The sequence below is a fragment of the Neolamprologus brichardi genome, chromosome 17 (assembly GCF_056152115.1).
Source record: "Neolamprologus brichardi isolate AB-2024 chromosome 17, ASM5615211v1, whole genome shotgun sequence".
NCBI classification, from domain to species: Eukaryota; Metazoa; Chordata; class Actinopteri; order Cichliformes; family Cichlidae; genus Neolamprologus; species Neolamprologus brichardi.
In genome coordinates, this window is record NC_142120.1 from 16,619,558 (window position 1) to 16,641,325 (window position 21,768).

The following is a 21,768-nucleotide window of genomic DNA, read 5'->3' on the forward strand; positions in this document are numbered from 1 at the left end:
AGATTGACTGCAGTCTGCATTGAGGCAGGGATCGGATGTTAATCGAGTTGAATATCCAACCTTCCTGCAGGCTGCATTAAACTGTATCTGAAACAGGAGAGTTGGACACTTCAGGGAAACACACTCGTGTGTGTGTACGGTTAATGTGACACTCCAGTCAGCCAGGCGCTGATTAGCTTAGACTGTAAACAAGAGGAAGCAGCTGGCTCCCCAACTCACATGATATCTTTATTTAAACTGTGCGCAAACAAAAATAAGCAGTAATTTTATTTATTTATTTTTTTTAAAAGAATGTCCTTCTTTACTAAGCTAGTAGGCATGGGCATACACTGGCTAAAACATATTGGTCTCCAGGAACTATTCGAGTCTTTGATGCTTACTCACTTTATCTAAAGTCATCTTTGGCTTTCTAAATTTCTCCCATTTGACAGTAACATCTAATCTCTCAGTCATTAATGTTTTTAAACCCCCTTTTGGTTTAAATATTAGTTTCCGCTGGGAAAATGAGGGGGAAAAGTAAGGGAAAAATATTAAGACTGACCATTTGATATTAATGTTTTTTGGTTTGTTTGTTTTTTTTAAAAAGACCATCTCTACTAGTTTAGTGGTGAACAGTGATTTGCTTGAGCCAGGTGTGCATGTTCCCCCGTTCCCAGTCTATATATCACAGGTTGTAGCATAACAGTGCCCTCACGCTTCTCACTGATAGTGTAAGCACATAGCTTAACATCTATAGATACTAGTAGCTTTATCTGTTCTGTTGTGAGGTGGTGGTGGTGCTCACAGTAAAATGTTAACCCCCCAAAATAGCCACAGCACTTTGTCCAGCAGTGGTGCCCCAGAGAGCCTGGATACAAATCAGGATTTGAAGAAAGTAATTTTTCAAAGAGAGCAGCCTTCAGCTTGCACAACGCTCAACTGGGTCAAAATGCAATTCTGTAAGAACCACACACAAAAATGCTGATCACCCTGCATCACTCGATTTCTGTAGGCATCAATTTTAACATGTGTTCAAATAAAATCATAACCTTGAATGTAAGCACTTCTCACAAACAGAATCAGTGAACACAACTGAAGACAAGCCCTTTCAAATACAGGCTGAAACACACAAAGTTTAAAATCACCAAATACTGAAAAACTAAGGCATGAGTGACAAAATTCATAAAGAGGTGTGTTAATTAGAGAACACTTTGCATTTTCAGTTCAAATGTTACATTTTGGACAGCTTCAATAAATATAGGTGTGTACATGTGAAAGATGGAAATATTGTTAGTCTGACATGTTCTCTTACAAAAGCGATCAGCAGTGGAGAGAGATGGACCACAGGATGAAGTTGGCACAGTTCGTTCTTTTTCCATGAAGCTTGCGGAGCTCTGATATCAGATGTTTGAGTTATTGTGCATTTCTGAGGGATCATACTCTGGAGGGCACGCCGACACTTCCCGGAAAAACACGTCGTCCTTCAGCATGCTCTGAAACACAGAGGAGCACAGAACAGCGTTCAGTGTAGTCGATGGACAGCGTGTTCTGTGTGATCACACCGGAGCAGGTCAGCTTCTCACCGTCAGATTGTTGATTCCCTCAGAAAAGGCTCCTATCTGTCTGACGGTTCCTTCAGAGTCCTCCATCTGTGAAAAGTGACAGAATCAACTCAAATTCACCTAAAAACAAAACAAATTTATTGTGTTATTAATAAGTAACTGGGAGAGTGTGTACCTGTTCCAGGTGCTCAAGGTTATCCTCGTAGATCCGGGTGCTAGTCTGGAAGCTGCTGTTTTTTGGCATTTCCACATTCATGGGGCACACGTACTCCTCACCGTCGTCCTGACGTTTCTTCCTCAGAGTGCCAAAACCTCCAAACGACAACCGCCTCGGCTGAAGGAGGATAAAGGACACAATTAACAGATGGCCAGCTCGTAACTTGAGTGTTTGCTGTATTTACTACAAGCCTCATTCACACACACATCACACTTAACATTCACACTCCAATAAATGCATCAGGGAGAACTCAGGGTTCAGCATCTTGCCCAAGTATACTTCAGGCTAGAGGAGCTGAGGATTGAACTGCCGACCTTCCAAGTAGCAGACAAGCTCATTCATGTCCTGACAAACAGCTACTTTATTTAAAAGTATTATTAGTGTTGGGAAACTCTACTGGGCTTAACGCTTTGATATTTATGGAAACAGAGCTTATTTACTTTCTCATTTAGATGCTTCTCTTTTAACAGGTTTGCCGACTGTATGCAGGAGATTAATATAAAAGACTCTGGGAAAATGAAAGTACTGCTTATTTGATTTATGATCATGCTCTTAATTGCAAGTTTCACATCTTATATGAACATAAAAAAGACAAAGCATCTTATGCTTTAGGGCGTGGCTACTCTGTGATTGACAAGCTTCAGTTTCACCATCCATGCTTTAAATCCACCCTGCTGCCCAAAGAGGTGAAAACACACAGAAGTTCAGATCTGTAAGAATTGAAAGGCTTTTTTTTTTTTTTTGCTAGGTTTATTTTTTTACTTTTGGTTTTCCAGTTTTGGTACCGCTGATCTGTTTAGAGTCTGCAATAATGATAAGTTCCTCTCTGTAGCAGGGAGGGTTCGTTGTGAAACAGCGTGCAGTTACCTTGACCTTGGCGGTTGCTGTGAGGACAGTGTAGTCTGGGTTTTCCAGACAGTCCTGTTTGAGCCGCTGCGCTTCGGAGCCAATGAGCAGGTGGAAATGGGTGGCCAGGTGGCGTCTCAGCAGGGTTTTGTTGGGAGGAATGTTGAGCAGAAGGGCGAGTGCTTCCACATTGAATCGAGGCTCCAACACCTTCAGAACAGGCAGATGAAACATTGCGGTGCAAGGTCAAAAAAATAAAAATGTATGTATGAATGACGCAGAGCAGCAGAGAAGACAGAAGCTTAAAGTCAGAAATGTAGGCAGTTCACCGTGTGCTCTTTGCTAGTGAAGTAATAAACAGACAGCCTGACATGTAAATGATCGCAGTTGCTTTAAAGACAGTTCACATCAATTATGTATTTCCCTGTCGTGCAGTCTTTCCCTTTGCTTTGAGTAGTCTTGTATAGGAATTATTTTCCGATGCAGTTATGCAAAGTATATCACAAGAAAGAATCAATTCTCCTGCGATGAAATGCACAAACTAATGAGACTGAAGGCACCTAAACATTTATCAGCTGAGCTGTAAGCGTTTCCTTTTAGTTTGTCGGTTGTTAGATACTAGAAAGAAAATAGTTCCTACATGAAACTGCTCATATTTAGGTTTGTGGGTTCTTTTCCCCAGTAACCTTTTTATAACTGCTGCCAAGTTTCTTTGAATGCATTTTCTGCACACTGAGCACCAAAGCTGGCTCCATTTAGTGTGATTATATAAAAGAAATATGCAGCACCAGTGACTGGAGGAAAAATGATCTTAGGTGGAACAGCTTATTCAAACCTGATGAAGGCACTGCTTTTTCAGCTCTTTGCAGTCTCTGTTACACATTTTGTGACCTCTAATTTGCAGTTTCCACAGTTTATTCTGTCTCCTGTGTTTATTTTTGTGTATATAATGCTCACCATCAGCCCTCCGTGAACACCACTCCCCCTCAGGTTGGGGGCATATTCTGCCAGGTCCACGGAGCGGAGCCACTCCATCACTCTGTGGTTGGTCCACTGCGAGATCTCTGCTGGTGTGACGTTGCTCTGGACGACGAGGGAATAAAATTAATAATTAAATTTTAAAAATCACGGGTTTAAAGCAAAAGAGAAGGTCGGGTTGGGACTTCTGCGTGATACCTCATCAGAGGGACGGCGTCTGAGACAGTTGGGGTCATAATAGTTGAGGCGGAGGACCTGGATGGCCCTCTTGATGCTGAGGTGATGGAGAACACTGCCAACCTTCAGAGACAGCAGGTCCTCCTGGGATAACAACAAAGAGTTACCACCTACACACGTCACCTGTCGAATGACTTATTCACACAAAAATCAGACAGAATATGAAAGAACAGCTATTTTTGAACTTTTTAATAAGAGTAAATCTAAAAGCTCTGATGGAGCTCACCACTGTCATGTAGTGCAGCGTGCGTCCATCAATTCGAGCTTCATCAAAGTGACTTTTGTACTGCGGGAGACCAATGTCATCCAGCCATCCTGAAAACAAACAGCCTGTTTGAATCAAAGCTAATGGAGATGATACGTGCGGGCCGTGAGACGACAGCACTCACTCGTCACCCAGTTGTGGTCTAGTTTGCCCTTCAGATCTTCTTCTTCTGATCCGACAGCCTGCAGGGCCAGCTGCAGCTTCTTCCTGTGCAGAGGGTGCTTCACGCCCAGCTCCTGAAATGTGACGTTTATTCTGCCTGTTTTAGTAGAAACTTAGCAAATCGTGTAATTCACATGAAGTGGCATAATTACAGACTTGTTTCTTCATTTATTCTTTAAAATATATATATTGGTTTATAAGCACTAAAAGTATAAAAATAAAAAAAAGAAGATATGAAGATGTATACATAGACAACATGTTTCTACTGCTGTCACCGTTACCTTCTCTAAGTCATGCTGTGATGCTTGCAGTAACGTTTGTCCTGATTTGATCCAGCTCTGACCCTGCGTGACATAAAACCCGAGGCCCTGCTCATGAAGCCACGCACAAACTTCCTCTTTGCTCCACCGTGAGAAAGGAAGATCAACAGCACTGAGAGGAGAGAGGACAAACATCAATAAACAGCATTCTTAAAACCCTCAAATGGGAAAAACACTTTGTAGTTTTGCCCTTACATGCAGCAGTTATTAATAAAATAACGTTTTACTTATTTTATAATTAAGATGTTCTAAAACGGTTTTTGAACGCCTACATTTGTTTGGTGTCGCGTGACCAGCCGAGTCTGGGGCCGGCTGTAGCTCTGACTCCACCCCTTCTGAACTCCATCTCGGCTGCATCATCAAGGTTGAAGGAGGTAGAGTGGCTCCTCTTTAACCTGCATCGCAATTACGTTAGAAATGATCAAAGATACATTTCCTCCAGCTCAAACACCGACGACGCATCACTGAGTGTTACCTGCCAAAGAATCTCTTGAACCCTTTGGACTTCTTTTTGGTTTCGGGCGAAGACGTTGGAGGCGATTTATCGTGGGATTTCCGTGGAGGAGCACCGGCCAAGTCGAGGTGCTCTGTGCCTTTGTGCGCCGTCTCAGCTGTGAAAGTCAGTTACACATGTGAGACCATACAAGCTGGAGCAAGCATGGATGACCCACCACCATGAGCACAGAGATTCCAGAGATCTCTGGATTCAAACAGGACGAAAACAACACAAACTGGAGAAGCATCACACATGCAAACATCTACTCATTTACAAAGAAGTAATGCAAAAGAAATTTAACCTGGAAAAACACTAAAAACGGCATAATTGCAGATGGTTTAATGTCGTGGATAAAAGACAACTGGATGTTTTTGTGATATCTTTGATAGAAACACGTCAGAGTAAGAAGTAAGAATAGCTTTTAATTAGTGGTTTCCAACTTTTCTTGCAACTCAGTCTGGTTTTATCTCTTCAGATCTTTGAGATATAAATATTGAAACAGTGAAAGAGAAAACAATTATATTTATAAACTCATAAACATAAGATGTCATGAACAACAGCAACAAAAAAGTTGGGAAACACTCATTTTTTAGGAGAGTGTTTCTATGAAAGACCAGCATGACAAGGATTCATGTAAGATAAATGTTTACATTGTCGTGTCAGTGCTGGCTTCAGTGCATCCAGCCGTCTCACCCAGAGCTGCCATGCTGCAGGCCAAAAAGCCACTCTGCTTCACTGTACCTAACACAGGTGCACTGGCACTCCGGGTGCGATCTTCACAATTTACAGAGCCATGAAGGAAACATGAACATAAGTAATAAAATAAAAACACACATAAACAAATACAGGGGAAAAAAATATCAAATGCCTTCTACAAGATGGCAAAGCTCACCGAGGTTCGGGGCGCTGCCCGTCTGCTTGCCTCCACGTATTTTGAAGAAGCCCCGGCCAAATGAAGCACGGGCTTTCTTGGTACCAAAATTCCCCTCGCTTGTGGCGTTTCCTTTAGTTGGAGAAGAAGAACTAGGTCCTGTTTTATTTAGGCCCTATGAGGAGGAAAAAAAAACATATAGACAGAAGAATTAAAGTACAAATCACAGGAAAAAAAGCACCACTAGGTGTCAGAGGAGGACAAGCTTACACAGAGGACCCTGTGACTGGTTTAATCATTCATAACAAGGAGGATCTACTCTACTACTTAGTACAAAATGTTAAAAAAAATTAAATAGTAATGAGTATTTTTGATATAACAATAGAACATATTATTATAGAAAGAACAATTCTAACAAGTATAACAGTATAATCAGCCAGAGCACATCAGAGATAGCCTTGTCTTACTTGATCAGTACTGCTGGTTCCAGCTGAACTTCTTGGCTCTGGGACGTCTAAGGTACTGAAATCACAACAATGAGAATTCAGGCCTCAAGCACAGGCTAAAAAAATGGTTTAATAATCTAGAAATGTTCTTAACATCAAGTAGAAGTAATATTACATAATTAAAATTAAAGTGTTAAAAAGAAAAATCAACCAAAAGAAAGGAAAAAATGAAATTTGTGCAGTACAATGCATTAAATTACTATTCTGCTAACCAGCAATTAGCAGCAATTGTTTGACAGAGTCATTTAAATGCAATGTACCTAAAAATTGTTCTGCTTAAAGCCTTTGCTCACTCAAAGTACACCCACACAGGCGTTTTCACATCGGTCCCTTGATTAGACCTTTTATGTTGGCACAAATCTTCTCGACTCTACTCAGTCCTGTTGTAAATGCTGTGTGGTACAAATTTCACCTTTATTTTTGTTACTGGTAGGGAAACCTGTGTAGCCACAGATTCCCAACACAGCCATAATAACCTTTACTAACCTCAAAAGTCTAATCACACCGAGTTCTAATGCAGGAATGAAAGAAACTGACTCAAATGACTGAATAATTTCAGCGACAACAGCAAACACTTAACTTTTACACTTTGACGCTGCGTCCCTAAAAGCAAACAGCATCGCCAACACACCACCTTTAGACAATCTAAATTTATTCAAGCCGATGTTTCGCTGATTAGAGAAAGGTTACAGTTCCCAGACATCACCTAGAAGTAGACTGATATTTGTGCACAAAATGTAAATTACTTCATTTGACCCGTGAAACTAAATAAAGCAGAAAAAGAACGATGTCTTTTAATTACAGCAATCAGATGTGGAAGCTTGAGTTTTACCTTCCAGCTGCCTGAAGCTGTCGCTCTCTGTCCAATTCGTTCATTTCAGAGAGCACTGCTATGCATGGAACAGACTGAGACAACAGATAAAAGCATAATGGTAAATGGCCTGTATTTGTATAAATGAATAATGAAGCAAAAACACTTTCCTAAAGCAGAGCATACACCGACATCAACAAACAGAACAGCAAGAACCAAAGCTCTGAATTCCTGGCAGAAACTATTTCAGAGTGGGAGGCCAAAACTGAGTTTTTATAAAGGAAGTCCACAGTCTGGGGTTCATCCTGTGTCAGAACTGTTTTGATAGAGGTTGTGTTTACCTCGCCCAAGCTCCTTCCTGCCTCCCCCTCCAACTCCACAGTGACCTGATCAACCTCCATGGCTGCAGAGACCGAGGGATCATCTGGGATATCGTGGTAGTCATCTTCATTCAGCTTCTCTGATAGAGCAGTCAGGGCAGTCAGCGGGGACACCATAAAGCACAAACCCACCAACATCAGTCTTTCCTTTTCAAAGTTCATTGGCAGTGTTAAAAGCATTCCAACATTGTGGATAAAATTAGAGTCAAACAGGCAGTTTTGGGGTGCTTTTTGCACTTACTTGAGTTACACATACTTTGACAGTGAGAGAAAATGTATTTGTAACGGCAACGCAAAGTCCTGCAGCTCAATGAAAATAATCATGGAGAGAAACCAAAAGGAAGCTTTGTGAAGTACACCAGAGTTTTTTAGCAATTACTATTCAAAAGAGAAGATGCCTTTTTCTACCGCCAGCAGGTTTTGGGGGTCAAAAACTGTCTCTCTTAAAATGGAGAATTGGGTGTTTTACATGTTTATTTTGAACACTTTAAGAACCAAAAGGAGCTAAAAATATGTTTTAAATCCAGCTATGACTTAGTGCAGAAGTAGTTTTAACAACAAAACTGTAAATATCAATGTGAGTACATTTGAAATTTACGACGTTAGATTTTCTGACCTCTGACCAGCTCCTGCACCTTTTTACACTTTTTAAGGGACTCCTCCAGCTCTTTAATCCTTCGTTCCTGGAGACAGACACACATTATGTCATTGCAATGATGACTCGAAGTGAGTTAAAGCTGCTGCTGAGCTGCTGACGCACTGCACACTACCTTCTCATCGTTCTCTGACGTCAGCGACTCTAAAACCCTCTTCATCTTCAACATTTCAGTATCTGGAGAAAGAAGAAGAAAAAAGATGCTTTATACTTGTGAACATTTAAACATCAGCTCCTGCGGGCTCTGAAAGCAGCCAACAGAAACCAGAAATAATGAAGCCACTGGGGCACAGTGTACTGGTCAGAAGGGCTCTTGTTTCAGCTTGCAATGAACTCTTGATTTAGTTATTGCTACAGATTAACACAGGGTCTGTGTCTGTTTTTTTCAAGAAACACCACACAATTAAATGTACCCCCCAGCCACTTGATAATGTAATCCAAACCTAATGAACTCCTAAAAAATGTGCACAGGCTGATATGTTGTATAATTTCTTGCATTCTTCACCACCAGCAGCCACACCAGCGTAGTGCGGCTGCTGACCCACAGACACAAAGAACAGCAAAACAGGCAGATCTAGCAGCTCGAGAGCAGGATTATTCCCTCGGGCGAGGTTGTGTCAAATCTGGTTTGGAGGGCAAATGTTGGGCTGGCCAGAGGCACCACTTAAAATTACAGTATGTGAGACTTCTAGCCTGTGCTGGGCAAACAAACCATTTAAAACACCATTAATAACTTTTTAGGGTGAAACTCTGGCGTCTTCACTGTTTGTCCTACTGCCCTGAAGAGTTCAAGCTCTGTGTGTGAGACTCCACTTAAATGTCTCAACTTAAGAAAAGCCTGTTGCTCATCAAATCACCTTCGCCTTGAATCTTGTGCCAGCGAAGTCAGCAGCATGCACATTTACTCTCTGCAAGTTTCCCAATTGCACGTTAACTGAGTTCCTCATTTATTTTTCTAGTCTGCTTCATTTCTAACTTCTGATGGATTTGTTGTGCCCCTATGCTGAGATGGCTGAAGACAAAACAAAAGCCTTCTTGTCTTTAGATTTTACTGCACAGAACATGTTCACAGGCAGGCCAGCATGACAGAAGCACAACATTCCTCCATCAGAGTGGATAAGATAAGGTCAATTGTGGGGGTGGAAGGAGTAAGATAGTGATGTGTTTGGTATGGACCGTACAGACAGATAGGGAGTTAAAAAACGAAAATCAGGTTCAAATTACCTCAGATTGTCTGTGAAATGTAAGATACTTAAAAAAAAAAAAAAAAAGTAATGGAGAAATCCAGACAAAAGCTGTGTGATATTTGTCTGGTAAGGCTTCTGAAGGTGGATATAGTGTTGCTGGAATGGAAAATGTCTATTTTTCTAATCCTCAAGCCAATTTTGAAACTGATGTACATGAAATAGAACATGACAGTTATTAAAAACAGCTCCCACCTCTTTCTGCCCCCTCAGCTCTGTTGTGGCTCTCCACCTTCAGTCTGCCCTCATCCTTCAACTTCCTCAGCTCCAACTCTCGCTCCTCCAGCTGCCTCTGCAGAAGCTGCAGGTCCTCCTATAATGAGGGTTGACAAAGCCATAATTTATCTGCAGCATTTAATACTAGGAAGCAGAGAAAAGCATCTAATGCATTAAACAATCTGGAAAGAAAGGTATGCTTAAGTGGAATGCTTAAGTTAAATTATTAGAGGCACAGCAACTTTAGGGTAACTCTTAAGCAACAAATTGTTTCAAAAATGTTGCCTGAGAGCTGCATGCAATTAAAATGTGATTTAGCTTGCTATAGATCATGAGTTATTATGAGTGCATTCACTTTGCTTAACAGGTCGGTGCCACTGGCTGTCTGCATAACATTGCTTCCAACAATACGAATCGCTGCTAGATTGGTTAGCAAGATTATTGTCTCACTAGTCTTTAGAAAATATAGCGTCTCTGCATTGGTCCTGTGCACAGCCTACAGATAGCTTCACAGATCATCATCTACATGCTGTAGCCGTTTCCCATCACCAGGGGGCAGTGTCACAAATACATAGTCCATGGGCTACTCTTGCTTGTGCTACTGTTGGTCTTGCCAGCCACAAAGAAAAGAAAAGTTATACCATACGAGGAGCTGAAGAAGAAGAATGTTAAACAAGTAAAGCTTTCTCTGCAGCCACTAATTCTGTATTCTTTTTTACCTTAGCGGGAGACAGTTTTAAGGTTGCCCTGTTTGTGGTGAACTGCGCTGTGACTTACAGTGGGGCAAAAAAGTATTTAGTCAGCCACCGATTGTGCAAGTTCCCCCACTTAAAATGATGACAGAGGTCAGTAATTTGCACCAGAGGTACACTTCAACTGTGAGAGACAGAATGTGAAAAAAAAAATCCATGAATTCACATGGTAGGATTTGTAAAGAATTTATTCGTAAATCAGGGTGGAAAATAAGTATTTGGTCACCTCAAACAAGGAAAATCCCTGGCTCTCACAGACCTGTAACGTCTTCTGTAAGAAGCTTTTCTGTCCCCCACTCGTTACCTGTATGAATGGCACCTGTTTGACCTCATCATCTGTATAAAAGACACCTGTCCACAGCCTCAACCAGTCAGACTCCAAACTCCGCCATGGCCAAGACCAAAGAGCTTTCGAAGGACACCAGGAAAAGAATTGTAGACCTGCACCAGACTGGGAAGAGTGAATCTACAATAGGCAAGCAGCTTGGTGTGAAAAAATCAACTGTGGGAGCAATCATCAGAAAATGGAAGACATACAAGACCACTGATAATCTCCCTCGATCTGGGGCTCCACGCAAGATCTCATCCCGTGGGGTCAAAATGATCATGAGAACGGTGAGCAAAGATCCCAGAACCACACGGGGGGACCTGGTGAATGACCTGCAGAGAGCTGGGACCAAAGTAACAAAGGTCACCATCAGTAACACACTACAAAGGCAGGGAATCAAATCCCGCAGTGCCAGACGTGTTCCGCTGCTGAAGCCAGTGCATGTCCAGGCCCGTCTGAAGTTTGCCAGAGAGCACATGGATGATACAGCAGAGGATTGGGAGAATGTCATGTGGTCAGATGAAACCAAAGTAGAACTTTTTGGTATAAACTCAACTCGTCGTGTTTGGAGGAAGAAGAATACTGAGTTGCATCCCAAGAACACCATACCTACTGTGAAGCATGGGGGTGGAAACATCATGCTATGGGGCTGTTTTTCTGCCAAGGGGACAGGACGACTGATCCGTGTTAAGGACAGAATGAATGGGGCCAAGTATCGTGAGATTTTGAGCCAAAACCTCCTTCCATCAGTGAGAACTTTGAAGATGAAACGAGGCTGGGTCTTCCAACATGAAAATGATCCAAAACACACCGCCCGGGCAACAAAGGAGTGGCTCCGTAAGAAGCATTTGAAAGTCCTGGAGTGGCCCAGCCAGTCTCCAGACCTCAACCCCATAGAAAATCTGTGGCGGGAGTTGAAAGTCTGTGTTGCTCAGCGACAGCCCCAAAACATCACTGCTCTTGAGAAGATCTGCATGGAGGAATGGGCCAAAATACCAGCTACTGTGTGTGCAAACCTGGTAAAGACCTATAGTAAACGTTTGACCTCTGTTATTGCCAACAAAGGTTATGTTACAAAGTATTGAGTTGTATTTTTGTTATTGACCAAATACTTATTTTCCACCCTGATTTACGAATAAATTCTTTACAAATCCTACCATGTGAATTCATGGATTTTTTTTTTTCACATTCTGTCTCTCACAGTTGAAGTGTACCTCTGGTGCAAATTACTGACCTCTGTCATCATTTTAAGTGGGGGAACTTGCACAATCGGTGGCTGACTAAATACTTTTTTGCCCCACTGTACCATGTACAGCATCATCCACATGAAGCTACATACTACTGGGTTATTTGAGGACTGCACAAAGCGTGTGTAGATAGTTTGCAAATCTCGTTGCGCAGGCAAATACCTCTGCAGAGACAACCACTGCACCAGAAATTTGCATTTAGCTGATAACTTTAAACTCAATGTTCTCATCCAAGTGGGCTCCCATCTGACTTCCAAAAACAAGGTCAGTCAGGTTGCTGACCTTGGTCTTCAAAAACCGTAGCTTACTGAGCCGTTGAGTGAGGTCAGAGCGGCAAGTCCACCCTTTATCTACAGTCTATGTATAGACTAGACCAGGGGTCGGCAACCTGCGGCTCTTTAGTCCTTATACTGCGGCTCCGCGTGGTTTGGGAAAATAAATTACAAGTATTTAGCTGAAGTGTATTTTTTGTATTAGTTCTTTTTAAACTTGTAGTTCTAAATTGGAAGATTGTGATATTGAAATATAAAAATCTAATTATATTTTATTATTTTTCGTTGCTCAAAATAAGCGTCACACTCGCAGAAGCCGGTATATTTGCCGAAACGCCGTTTATTTACCGAGACTTTCAACCCCAGGTAGGCCAATTATGGATCTTCGGATCCACATTATGTCAGCAGCTCCACCGTGAACTATGTTAAAAACAAACACCGCTCCCGCCTCACAGATGACAGCTTAAAGTCCTGCGTAAAGATGAAAGTCACTTTACTGTGCGCAAAGGTTCAAGAGCAGAAGTCCCATTGTAAACATATCCGACGATGTTTCCATGAACACGCTTTTTGGGATCTCTTTATCGACCACTTTTCACACACGGTTGCTGTACGCATACAGCCAGCTGTAGTTTTTCAGCTCACAGCCTGACAACACAACAGCAAAGAGAGCACAGACTTCAAGGCGGCGAGGTGTGATTGCGGGTGCCGCTCAGGTGCGTACGCCTCCCATGCAGCTTCACTGCAGACCACGCCCCGCCACACACATTTACCATGTAAAATAAATATAAGTAAATAAATAAATATTTATGCAGAATTTTGCAAATATTTATTTTTCAATTTTTTAGTAGCATAGTGCTTTTTTCCAAATTACTTTTTAAAAGTCAGGTCAAGGCTCCAAAAGCCCAAAGGCGATATAAGGGTGGCGGCTCACAACAGTTTTTGTTTGCTACATGGATCATTTTAGTTCAGCTGGGCGTCTTTCCTTTTGTTACATTTCTTTAAGAGTTCAAAATGTGTTTATTACATTAATAAAATGTAATTTTCTCTGTAGCACTTCATGGATTTCATAAGCAACACACCTTAGTTGTTCACACAAAGCATGAAGGTAAAAAAAAACAAACAAAAAAAACCAAACAATATATACAGTGTTATCTTCATTTTAGATGTCAAAAAGTATTTGCGGCTCCCAGTGTTTTCTTTTGCGTGGAAACCGGGTCCAAGTGGCTCTTTGGGTGTTAAAGGTTGCTGAGCCCTGGACTAGACTAAAGTACTAATGAAGCCCCTTGAAAATACGTGTACACATTAATGTCACATGACTTGAGACTGTCTTGTTTTTCAACTATTGCCTCTATCAGATGAATATTTACATAAGTTCAATGATTTGGAAAACAACAACTAAATACCTGCAAAATAAATGAAACTCTGACATGTTTCTCCATAGAAACGTGTCCAAATTCACATGCTCAGGTAAACTAAATGTTATATGAATAATATATAATATAGAATAAGTGGAGAGCTGCGTTACCAAAACACTGCAAACACACTGTGGCACAAGTGATGTGATTCAGCACAAACTCAAGCTAATCAACAAATTGCATAACAGTCAGCATGCAGACTAGTATCTCACACAAAAACTACTAATTAAAAACTCAACTACTTTAATATAGAAATTTTACAAGATGTGCAGATTTATAAATGGAGAAATACCACCCTCCTACTCAAAAGAAAAAGAAAAAAAAAAACACTTGCTGATTAGCAATGCTTCGGTCAACATTATTTTGATCTACAGGTGTAGAGAACAAAAAGTTAATACAGGATTTTAGTACTGGTGGGAGCACTTACAGCAAGTGTGGTGAAAGTCAGGAAATCAGTGCGCAGCAGTGAAGGAGGAGAGCAGGCTTAGAGGATCTTAAGGGCCAGAAAGGAGAAAAGAAAAAAAGAAAAAAGGGGGCTGGAGATTAAACCTTCACCTCAAGTCCAGTGAACCGACCAGTGTTCCACTTTGGACGCTTGACAGGTTGACAGATTAACATGTTGCAGTAAGATGTTAACATAACAGAAGAAATAAAGAGTGGAAGCCAAATAGAAGAGGGGTGGAAAGGAAGAATAAACAGAGAAAAATGTCACGGGGAAAATCAGAAGGATTTAAACATGTAATGATGCATTTCAAAAGATTAAGACATATTCAGATCTCCGGTTATAGTCAATTACAAAGCCGTTTGCTGAATGGATATGAACTACAAACACTCACTTTGGTAGCTTTGAGTTTCTTCTCACACTGCACTCTTTCATTCTCTATATCAGTCACCCTGAACCGCAGGTCCGTCACTTCCTGGTACAAGCCCTGGGGAGGAAAACAGAACTCCCATTAACCGCTAAACTCTGATACAAACGTGAACTGGAGAGCTTCGTGGAGACTGTGCGTGGGAGAGATGTCTGTTTTTTTTCTCCCCTTCTTCAGCAGAAGGAACATTCTTGCCAAAGGCATCAACATTATTTTCAGACTGATGTCTCTCAGGAGGGAATATGAGGAGCTCAGTCTACACATGGAGACAAATCCTAGACTTAAGGGAAGGGTCACAGTTAATTAATGTGAAACTCCTTTTATCCCAATCAGCAACAGTGTAGGAGGCCTGGGAAACTGACTTTAAATGAAATGGGTATTTACTTTTTTTGTGATTGTAAACCCTTCATTCTTCAAGGAGGACTGTTTTTGGTACACAGAAAATATTTGATTGCTTCTTGTTTATATCATCTTCATTTGTATTTAGAACAGGGTTTGGGATTTCAGAGAAAATGCGACTTTAAAACAGTCTCACTCAGCTAATATCATGAAAAGTATAATAGCGCAAAGCCTGTTCGGACAAAGTAGAACCAAGTTTATTTTGTTGTACCAACAATTTACAGATGCCCCCTAAACAAGATTTGGTACTTGGCTGTGACGGTTAAACTTAAGGAATTCATTAATATCATGAACTTCCTTTGAAAGACCTGAAACTGACAAACCAAAACTCGCTGCTGCACTTCCTCAAGACTCCACCAACGCACCTCCCAAATTTAAAGTGGATGCGATGAACAGCAGGGTGAGAGAGAAGAACATACAAACAGTGATTTCTGTATTTGTGTCACAACTTCAAACAGTAAGATATTCTACATTTTGTGTGGCTATTGTTTTAGCATTTTCATCATGTTGATATACAAGAAGGTTATTGGTTTTGGTAGCGTTTGCGCGCATACGTGCCATCATTCTGTTTGTAAACATGTTAGCTTGAAGTTTGAATGAATTGAAGGTCTTCTCACACTGCACACTAATACCCATTATACATTACCTGCTGCTGCATAATGTTAGTGTAGTCAAAGCAAACATCTGTCATGCTACCCTTGTCTGATTTTTACTGTACTACAAACTTCTTAAGGGCTCAAATGAATATATACAAAATACAATACCATTGCCTTAAAAGCAGATACTGCCCAGACAGTGAATTTTCTTGGGGGAGGTTTGCACACTCTCAGCACTTGTTTGGAGTATGTGTTACTGTACTGTTCTCTGTTATTCTTGGCATATAGCGTCTGAAAGAATTAGCTGCTATTGGTTGCCGTTTACACTGTAACAAAAGGAGTGCACAGAAAATTAACTGGACTCATTTTGATTCTGGATATTTATAAGGAAAATAGGCCTAGCAAATACAGACTGTGTTACAGAATATATCAATATAAATCTCTAAATTTTTACTAATCATTTACACTCGCCTGGTGTTACGGAGCCCAAAGAAAAAGAAAAGGAGTTCCCCTTTAGATATGTTTTAATCAAATCATCATAATGCTTGACACAAACTTTTCTTGTTAGAAAGAATAGGTTTGTTTGGTTTGTTTGAATGTGTCGAAAAGCTGCTGAAGGTAACATAAGGTCATGAAAACTAGGACAGACAAGACGGCCAATCAGGGTTTTCATTTAAAGCTAAACGGCACCAAAATGGGGGGAAAGATTTATATCCTTTTACTGCGTGGAAAGTACACATAATATATCCCAGCTTCCAAGCACAGTGTATGGAAAGCTTTTTAGCCTGTGAGAGTGGAGAAAGGGGGTATGGGTGGGTGGGGGTTATTTTGGCAGGAAACAGCTGCTGGAGCACAAGGACTGTTTAAATATCTTCTGTAACCCTTAAAGAAGTTCACGTTGCACCACATGACAGATCTCAGTCCAGCCGAGTGAGGCCGACCTTTGTGACTTTAAAACAATAAGTCGGTGGCTGCCAGGATTCAGAGTCGCACGGCACATTAGACGAGGTGCAGGTGCATCTGAGAATTAGCCTACATTTCGAGGAAGGTGCTCTACCTCATTGCCTCTGTGATCTCTCTCCACAGTAGATAGCTTCAGCTTCAGGCTGGACACCTCGGTCATAAGCTCCAGCTTCTGGGTCTCCAGTGCTGTCCGGTTCAAAAGCTCCTGTGGAGCAACATTCACAAGGCTGCACTAACATATTACCAGGAAAGAAGAAAGTTTCAAAATGGGTGGTCTCGGCTATCTCAAACCACCATTAACTGGCGTTCAATGCAAGTATAGAAAGAGCCCTTACCTGCTGAAGAAGCTGCTCAGTAGCATTGAGTTTCTCGCGATGTTGCTCAAGACAGCTGTCTAGATCTCGAATCTTTTCACCTTGCACCTCCACCTGGTCTGTTAAAACGCTTACCTAGACAATAGTGAAACATGTTTTATGACCTTTAAAGCACAGAGACATTAGTTTGACATTATGGGGGAATATGCTTGTGTACTTTCTTGCAGAGAGTCAGTGTGGTGGTCAACACTGTTCTCATGTGTCTCTGTGTGGAAAATATGTAACTACATCCAGCAGGCAGAGAGTTTCGCTCAACACCGAGGCTGGAAATTGGGGGAGGAACAGCTGGCTCTGTCTAAAAGGTAACCAAATCTGACTACTAACTGATAAATTACACAAAAAACAAAAAACAACTATTTGTTTAATGAACTTGCATGCTGTACTAACAGAACCGAGCTCATGAATTCATTAAAGAAGCAATTTTTAGTGCACATGCGGCAACACTGTGGCTTAAAATAAGAATGGAGAAATAATAATTTTTTCTCTTCCAAAACTATTGTTTAATTTTGGCAACATGCTGCAAGCTTACAAAAAGAACTGAAAGCACGTCTTTGATCCCACTAATAACACAAGTGCTAATAGCCACAATAACACTTAATTACACATTCAAGACAAATTGCTCGGCTGTTTTGCAGCCGTGACAGAGAGCTTTGCTCACGCACCTGAAGAATGAGACACTCTTTGTCACTCTCAAGTCGTGACAGACGCTCTTGGGCGACTGCTTCGGAGCTGTGGACGTTGGTCTGAAATAAGAGATGATACAAGGGGATCTGCATTGTTTGAGCAAACAGCTGCATTTGCAATGCCAGATAAATAAGGCTTTAAGTTAATGTTTCTTTAAATATAAGAGCTCATAAAATCGGGAGATGGTATATAAATTATGTTGAAATGTAAATCTGCCTGGGAGAAGCAAACTGAAATACACAGCTCTGAGCTACATGGATAAACTACACACTGTTTTCTTGTATAAACATGACTCACAGTCACATGGTTTTCCCTTGAAGGAATGAATTGATATGCGTTTAAAGAAAGAAAATGTGACGGTCATCAGTGTTCTCACATGAAAGTGATTTCAGAATTGAATGAAAAGCAAACTTTTCTCAAATATCACAAATGGAGAGACGAGGGAGCGAAGGAAGAAAAACATGAGCCTCACACAGAGTCAGCATGAGTTTTTATGATGGAAACTATTTGCAGGGAGGCTCCTATAGAAACTCCATCATTCACACACCCTGTCAAAACATTACTTCTAGTATAAACAAAGTCACAGTAAAGGCAAAGGAGCACAATCAAGAGATGAAAGGCATAGAGGATAATTCATCCCAGGCTAAATCTGCGCTGTGCAAAGATACGAACCATGCACAAAGTGACGTTTTTTTCTAATTTCTGCACACAAAATAAATAAATTAATTAAAAAAAAATAAAATCAAACAACGGCCTTTAGGTTTGCAGCGACTCTCTCTCTGCTCAGGAAAGCAAGAAAAGAAGAGCAGATTTTCATTTCCTCATACTTATCCACATGCAATCCTCAGGTGAACCAACTGCATTTGATGCAAAACTGGGAGCAAATGGATCCAACAAAAAAGCAATAAACTCAAAATGACCTCAACAGGTTAAGATGCAATTGAGACAGATGATGAAAAAGTCTCTTCAAGGGGCATATATAACCTTTATTGCTCCCAAATGTAACTGCAAGGTGTGACCAAAGATGTATGCCACCTCTCTAAAAGGCTGGGATTAAATTCAGCTCATTTCCACATCAAAGTAGACTCCTTCTTGATCACTTTCAGCACGGATGCAGTCTTTTAAAACTCCTAATCTGAGCACTTGCATATCCAATGATGCAAGCTGGAACTTTAGAGATCAGGACAAATTCACAGGAAGACAAACCTGGCTAGTAGGGCTTGTAGAGAACAAGAGATTGTAGTGGCCAAAAAAGGGAGTGACCTCCCTTAGACTTACAGCAGAACTCTATATGTTAAAAAAATAAAATAAAATTATAAAGCATGCCTTTGACCTGAGTCATGCCCTCTGATCTTTGACAGAGGCAGTGAACCAACTATGTGTTAGTCTATGTATGGAACCAAAGATACGGCTTCCATCACCTCAATCTATGACATAACTTCATAAACCTCATGGAGCAACAAGGGGTCCACTCAGTGATCTAAAAACAGCAATCACACTGACGGGCGTCCAGAGGTGTGCAAGGAGTCGTCTTCATTAGAAATTCATGACACTTTTCGATCACACTTCAACCTAAAAGACCAGACAAAGAAATCTAGAGAGAACCCTACACGGGGTCTTTTTACCATTCGTCCGTGAAGCCACTCCGCCAGACCCTCTGCAGTGGAATCAGGAATCTGACACCGCAGGTTGTCCCTCTCATCATTATCCATCAGCTCCAGTGCTGCCCGCAAATCCTCCAGCAAGTGAAGGACCCGAAGGCCACCGAGGAAAGGCGATGTGGGAGACTGGCAGTCAAACAGCCCGTTGGAGTAGTCCATGGCCTTGGAGCCTGGCGAAGTGCAGGGGGAGGATTTAGATACATATAAAGGTTGTTATGAAATCTACATTTGTCTTTGATCTGCAGGAGTGGTGGAATCATGATGAATAGCTTGTGCACTCATACTTTCATACAGTTGCATATTCCAATTATTTTGTTTCAATCATTAAAAACTGCTATTGCCTTTGTTACTGCATTGATTCCTATAAACAGTCACCAACATATCAGTCTGTAAACACCAAATACATCAAACTAGATTACAGCATTTATATAGCTTGTTTTGGGGTTGATAATCTTTGTTACAGTATGTACAGTGCAAAATATTATTTAATATGAGTTATGGACTTTGCATTTTGTTGCATTCACTAAATGGCAAGAACTCCAGGTCAGCGGTAAAAAGAATATAAAGAAGATTTAACTTGTGGTGTATAAACAAACTAAAGCTCCCTTTAACTGCTTTAAATTAATTGCTGCACAGCTGTGCACATTTCTCATGTATCAGTTCTTTTTCTATGATGTAATAAGATTAAACAAAACTTCTATAATGAATTTTCACAAGAGCATATGTACAGAACAGGGGTATTCGATTATGCTAACAATTATTTTGTCATTAAGAATATGATTTGGAAAAAAAATGATTTATTAAAGTTCAAGAAAAAAAATCCTTGTCTTTTCATTAATTCCATGAAATTGAATTATTTAAAAAAAAAAGAAGAAAAGAAGTTTAGTGAGGTGACTGGCACGGAGTGAATTAGAGGCGTGAAGTGTGCTAAAAGGTAAAACATAGTTGCAGTTTTGGAAAACAATTATGTAAATTATTCATTTTTCATCTCAACTTCTTATCTTGCCAAAATTTTAACAGAAATTAAAATTTGATCAACTGCACAGCCCCAACACAGAGACACCATTTTTAATGACAGCAGTGAGTGGGGAGACAAACAGACAAAAACAAAAACAAGGTTACACTACTAGATTTAATAGTTGCTTGCACAGGTGCAACAAGATTTTTCAAGTACTGCAAGTGACCTCTGCGTTTAAAACAAACAAACAAAAAAAAGTTACGTGCAAGTCCCATATCAGAGTAGGGTTATGGATGACACTCACTGGCAACTACAGAGGTAAAACTCTGTAAGAACATAGCTGTTTGACAGTTGCAGCTCTTCACATCCTTCATAGAACATTTTAATTGGGGTCTCCATCAAATTCTCAAAGACCATTATGTTCATTTAAATAGCTCGCATGGTTTTCCCTCTGAAGCCATTTTCCTCCTACTCAAGTAAACATTTCAGCAAATTAAAGCATCATAACAACTTTTATGTACTTTCTTGGATACTTTAATGCCGACGTGGCGAGAATACCACAATCATGCAAACATACTGAGCAAACAATATTTGTATGGTGTCCATCAGACAAAATATAAGATAATAAAAACAATTAAATCTCTCTGTATAAGTAGCAACTGCATTTTATTTGGAAGCAAATGCGGCAGCATCCCGATGATGTTCCCATCAAGCATGGCTTCCCCCACAGTAGCAGGGCATCAGGGCTTGATGATGCCTGTGGTTTCTGCGGAAACAGTGGGGACGGGGTGATATCATGTGATCAGCCGTCTCGTTCCCACTGGAAAGGTCAGTGCTATAATTACACACATCAGTGGAAAAGTAGGGACTCAAAAACTGAAGCCTGGTCTGCTCATCTGCAGCGGCACAAATATACAGAGTGCAGCCAAAACCTCGCAAGCAAGAGGTTTATATTCCAAACTCACAGAGCTTGAATAATCATTAGTTTCCATCACGGCAGGGACAATGGAAACTTACTTTAATTCTTCATGCAGTGGAGGCAGACCACTAGAAGCATGGTTTCAGCTGTATTTCAGACTCATGTATATTCAGAAGGATTACATTAAACTGCAGGTAAAAGTGGGAGGAGGGCACACTGCGTTATTGTCCGCTAGACTCTGTATTTGCAATTTAATGATTTCCAGATGTAGAGTAGACCCTCGTAGCTTACCATGCCCACTTGAAAAAGTGCTATTCCCAGGTCTTAGAGTCCAAATGTTCACTGTGGTTACCTGCTATGATCCCATCCATTTGCTCCAAGGCTGCTGCCAACATCTCGCTAGCGTCAGACATCATCTTGTGTTCAATTGTTCTGAAAGAGAAGACAAGCATAAGAAAAAAAGGGAAACTCCATAAAGGATCTTGGCCGGAACTAAAAGGCATTAACATATCACTGCCAAATATGGTGTCTGCAGCTATGCCTGCAGCAGTCTTTTTTATTTTATCAGTTCACAAACAGACTTTGA

General features: G+C 40.8%; 1 protein-coding gene across 1 annotated transcript in view; it reads right to left on the reverse strand.

Moving 5' to 3' along the window:
• Window positions 1–1,174: 1,174 nt before the first annotated feature.
• Window positions 1,175–21,768, reverse strand: part of LOC102776522 (liprin-beta-1-like) — a 28,897-nt gene continuing 8,303 nt past the window's right edge. The window contains exons 2-25 of the mRNA XM_006780870.2: window positions 21,535–21,614; window positions 19,270–19,475; window positions 17,623–17,703; window positions 16,922–17,035; window positions 16,681–16,791; window positions 14,596–14,688; window positions 9,725–9,842; window positions 8,401–8,462; window positions 8,247–8,313; window positions 7,592–7,710; window positions 7,272–7,345; window positions 6,401–6,455; window positions 5,955–6,108; window positions 5,042–5,177; window positions 4,839–4,961; window positions 4,528–4,678; window positions 4,209–4,320; window positions 4,046–4,134; window positions 3,781–3,903; window positions 3,562–3,687; window positions 2,626–2,814; window positions 1,717–1,875; window positions 1,563–1,628; window positions 1,175–1,472 (exon numbers count right to left, since the gene is read on the reverse strand). Coding sequence (XP_006780933.2) covers window positions 1,380–1,472; window positions 1,563–1,628; window positions 1,717–1,875; window positions 2,626–2,814; window positions 3,562–3,687; window positions 3,781–3,903; window positions 4,046–4,134; window positions 4,209–4,320; window positions 4,528–4,678; window positions 4,839–4,961; window positions 5,042–5,177; window positions 5,955–6,108; window positions 6,401–6,455; window positions 7,272–7,345; window positions 7,592–7,710; window positions 8,247–8,313; window positions 8,401–8,462; window positions 9,725–9,842; window positions 14,596–14,688; window positions 16,681–16,791; window positions 16,922–17,035; window positions 17,623–17,703; window positions 19,270–19,475; window positions 21,535–21,598 — 2,685 coding nt within the window. The 5' untranslated portion in view covers window positions 21,599–21,614 and the 3' untranslated portion in view covers window positions 1,175–1,379. The remainder of the gene's footprint in view (window positions 1,473–1,562; window positions 1,629–1,716; window positions 1,876–2,625; window positions 2,815–3,561; window positions 3,688–3,780; window positions 3,904–4,045; window positions 4,135–4,208; window positions 4,321–4,527; window positions 4,679–4,838; window positions 4,962–5,041; window positions 5,178–5,954; window positions 6,109–6,400; window positions 6,456–7,271; window positions 7,346–7,591; window positions 7,711–8,246; window positions 8,314–8,400; window positions 8,463–9,724; window positions 9,843–14,595; window positions 14,689–16,680; window positions 16,792–16,921; window positions 17,036–17,622; window positions 17,704–19,269; window positions 19,476–21,534; window positions 21,615–21,768) is intronic.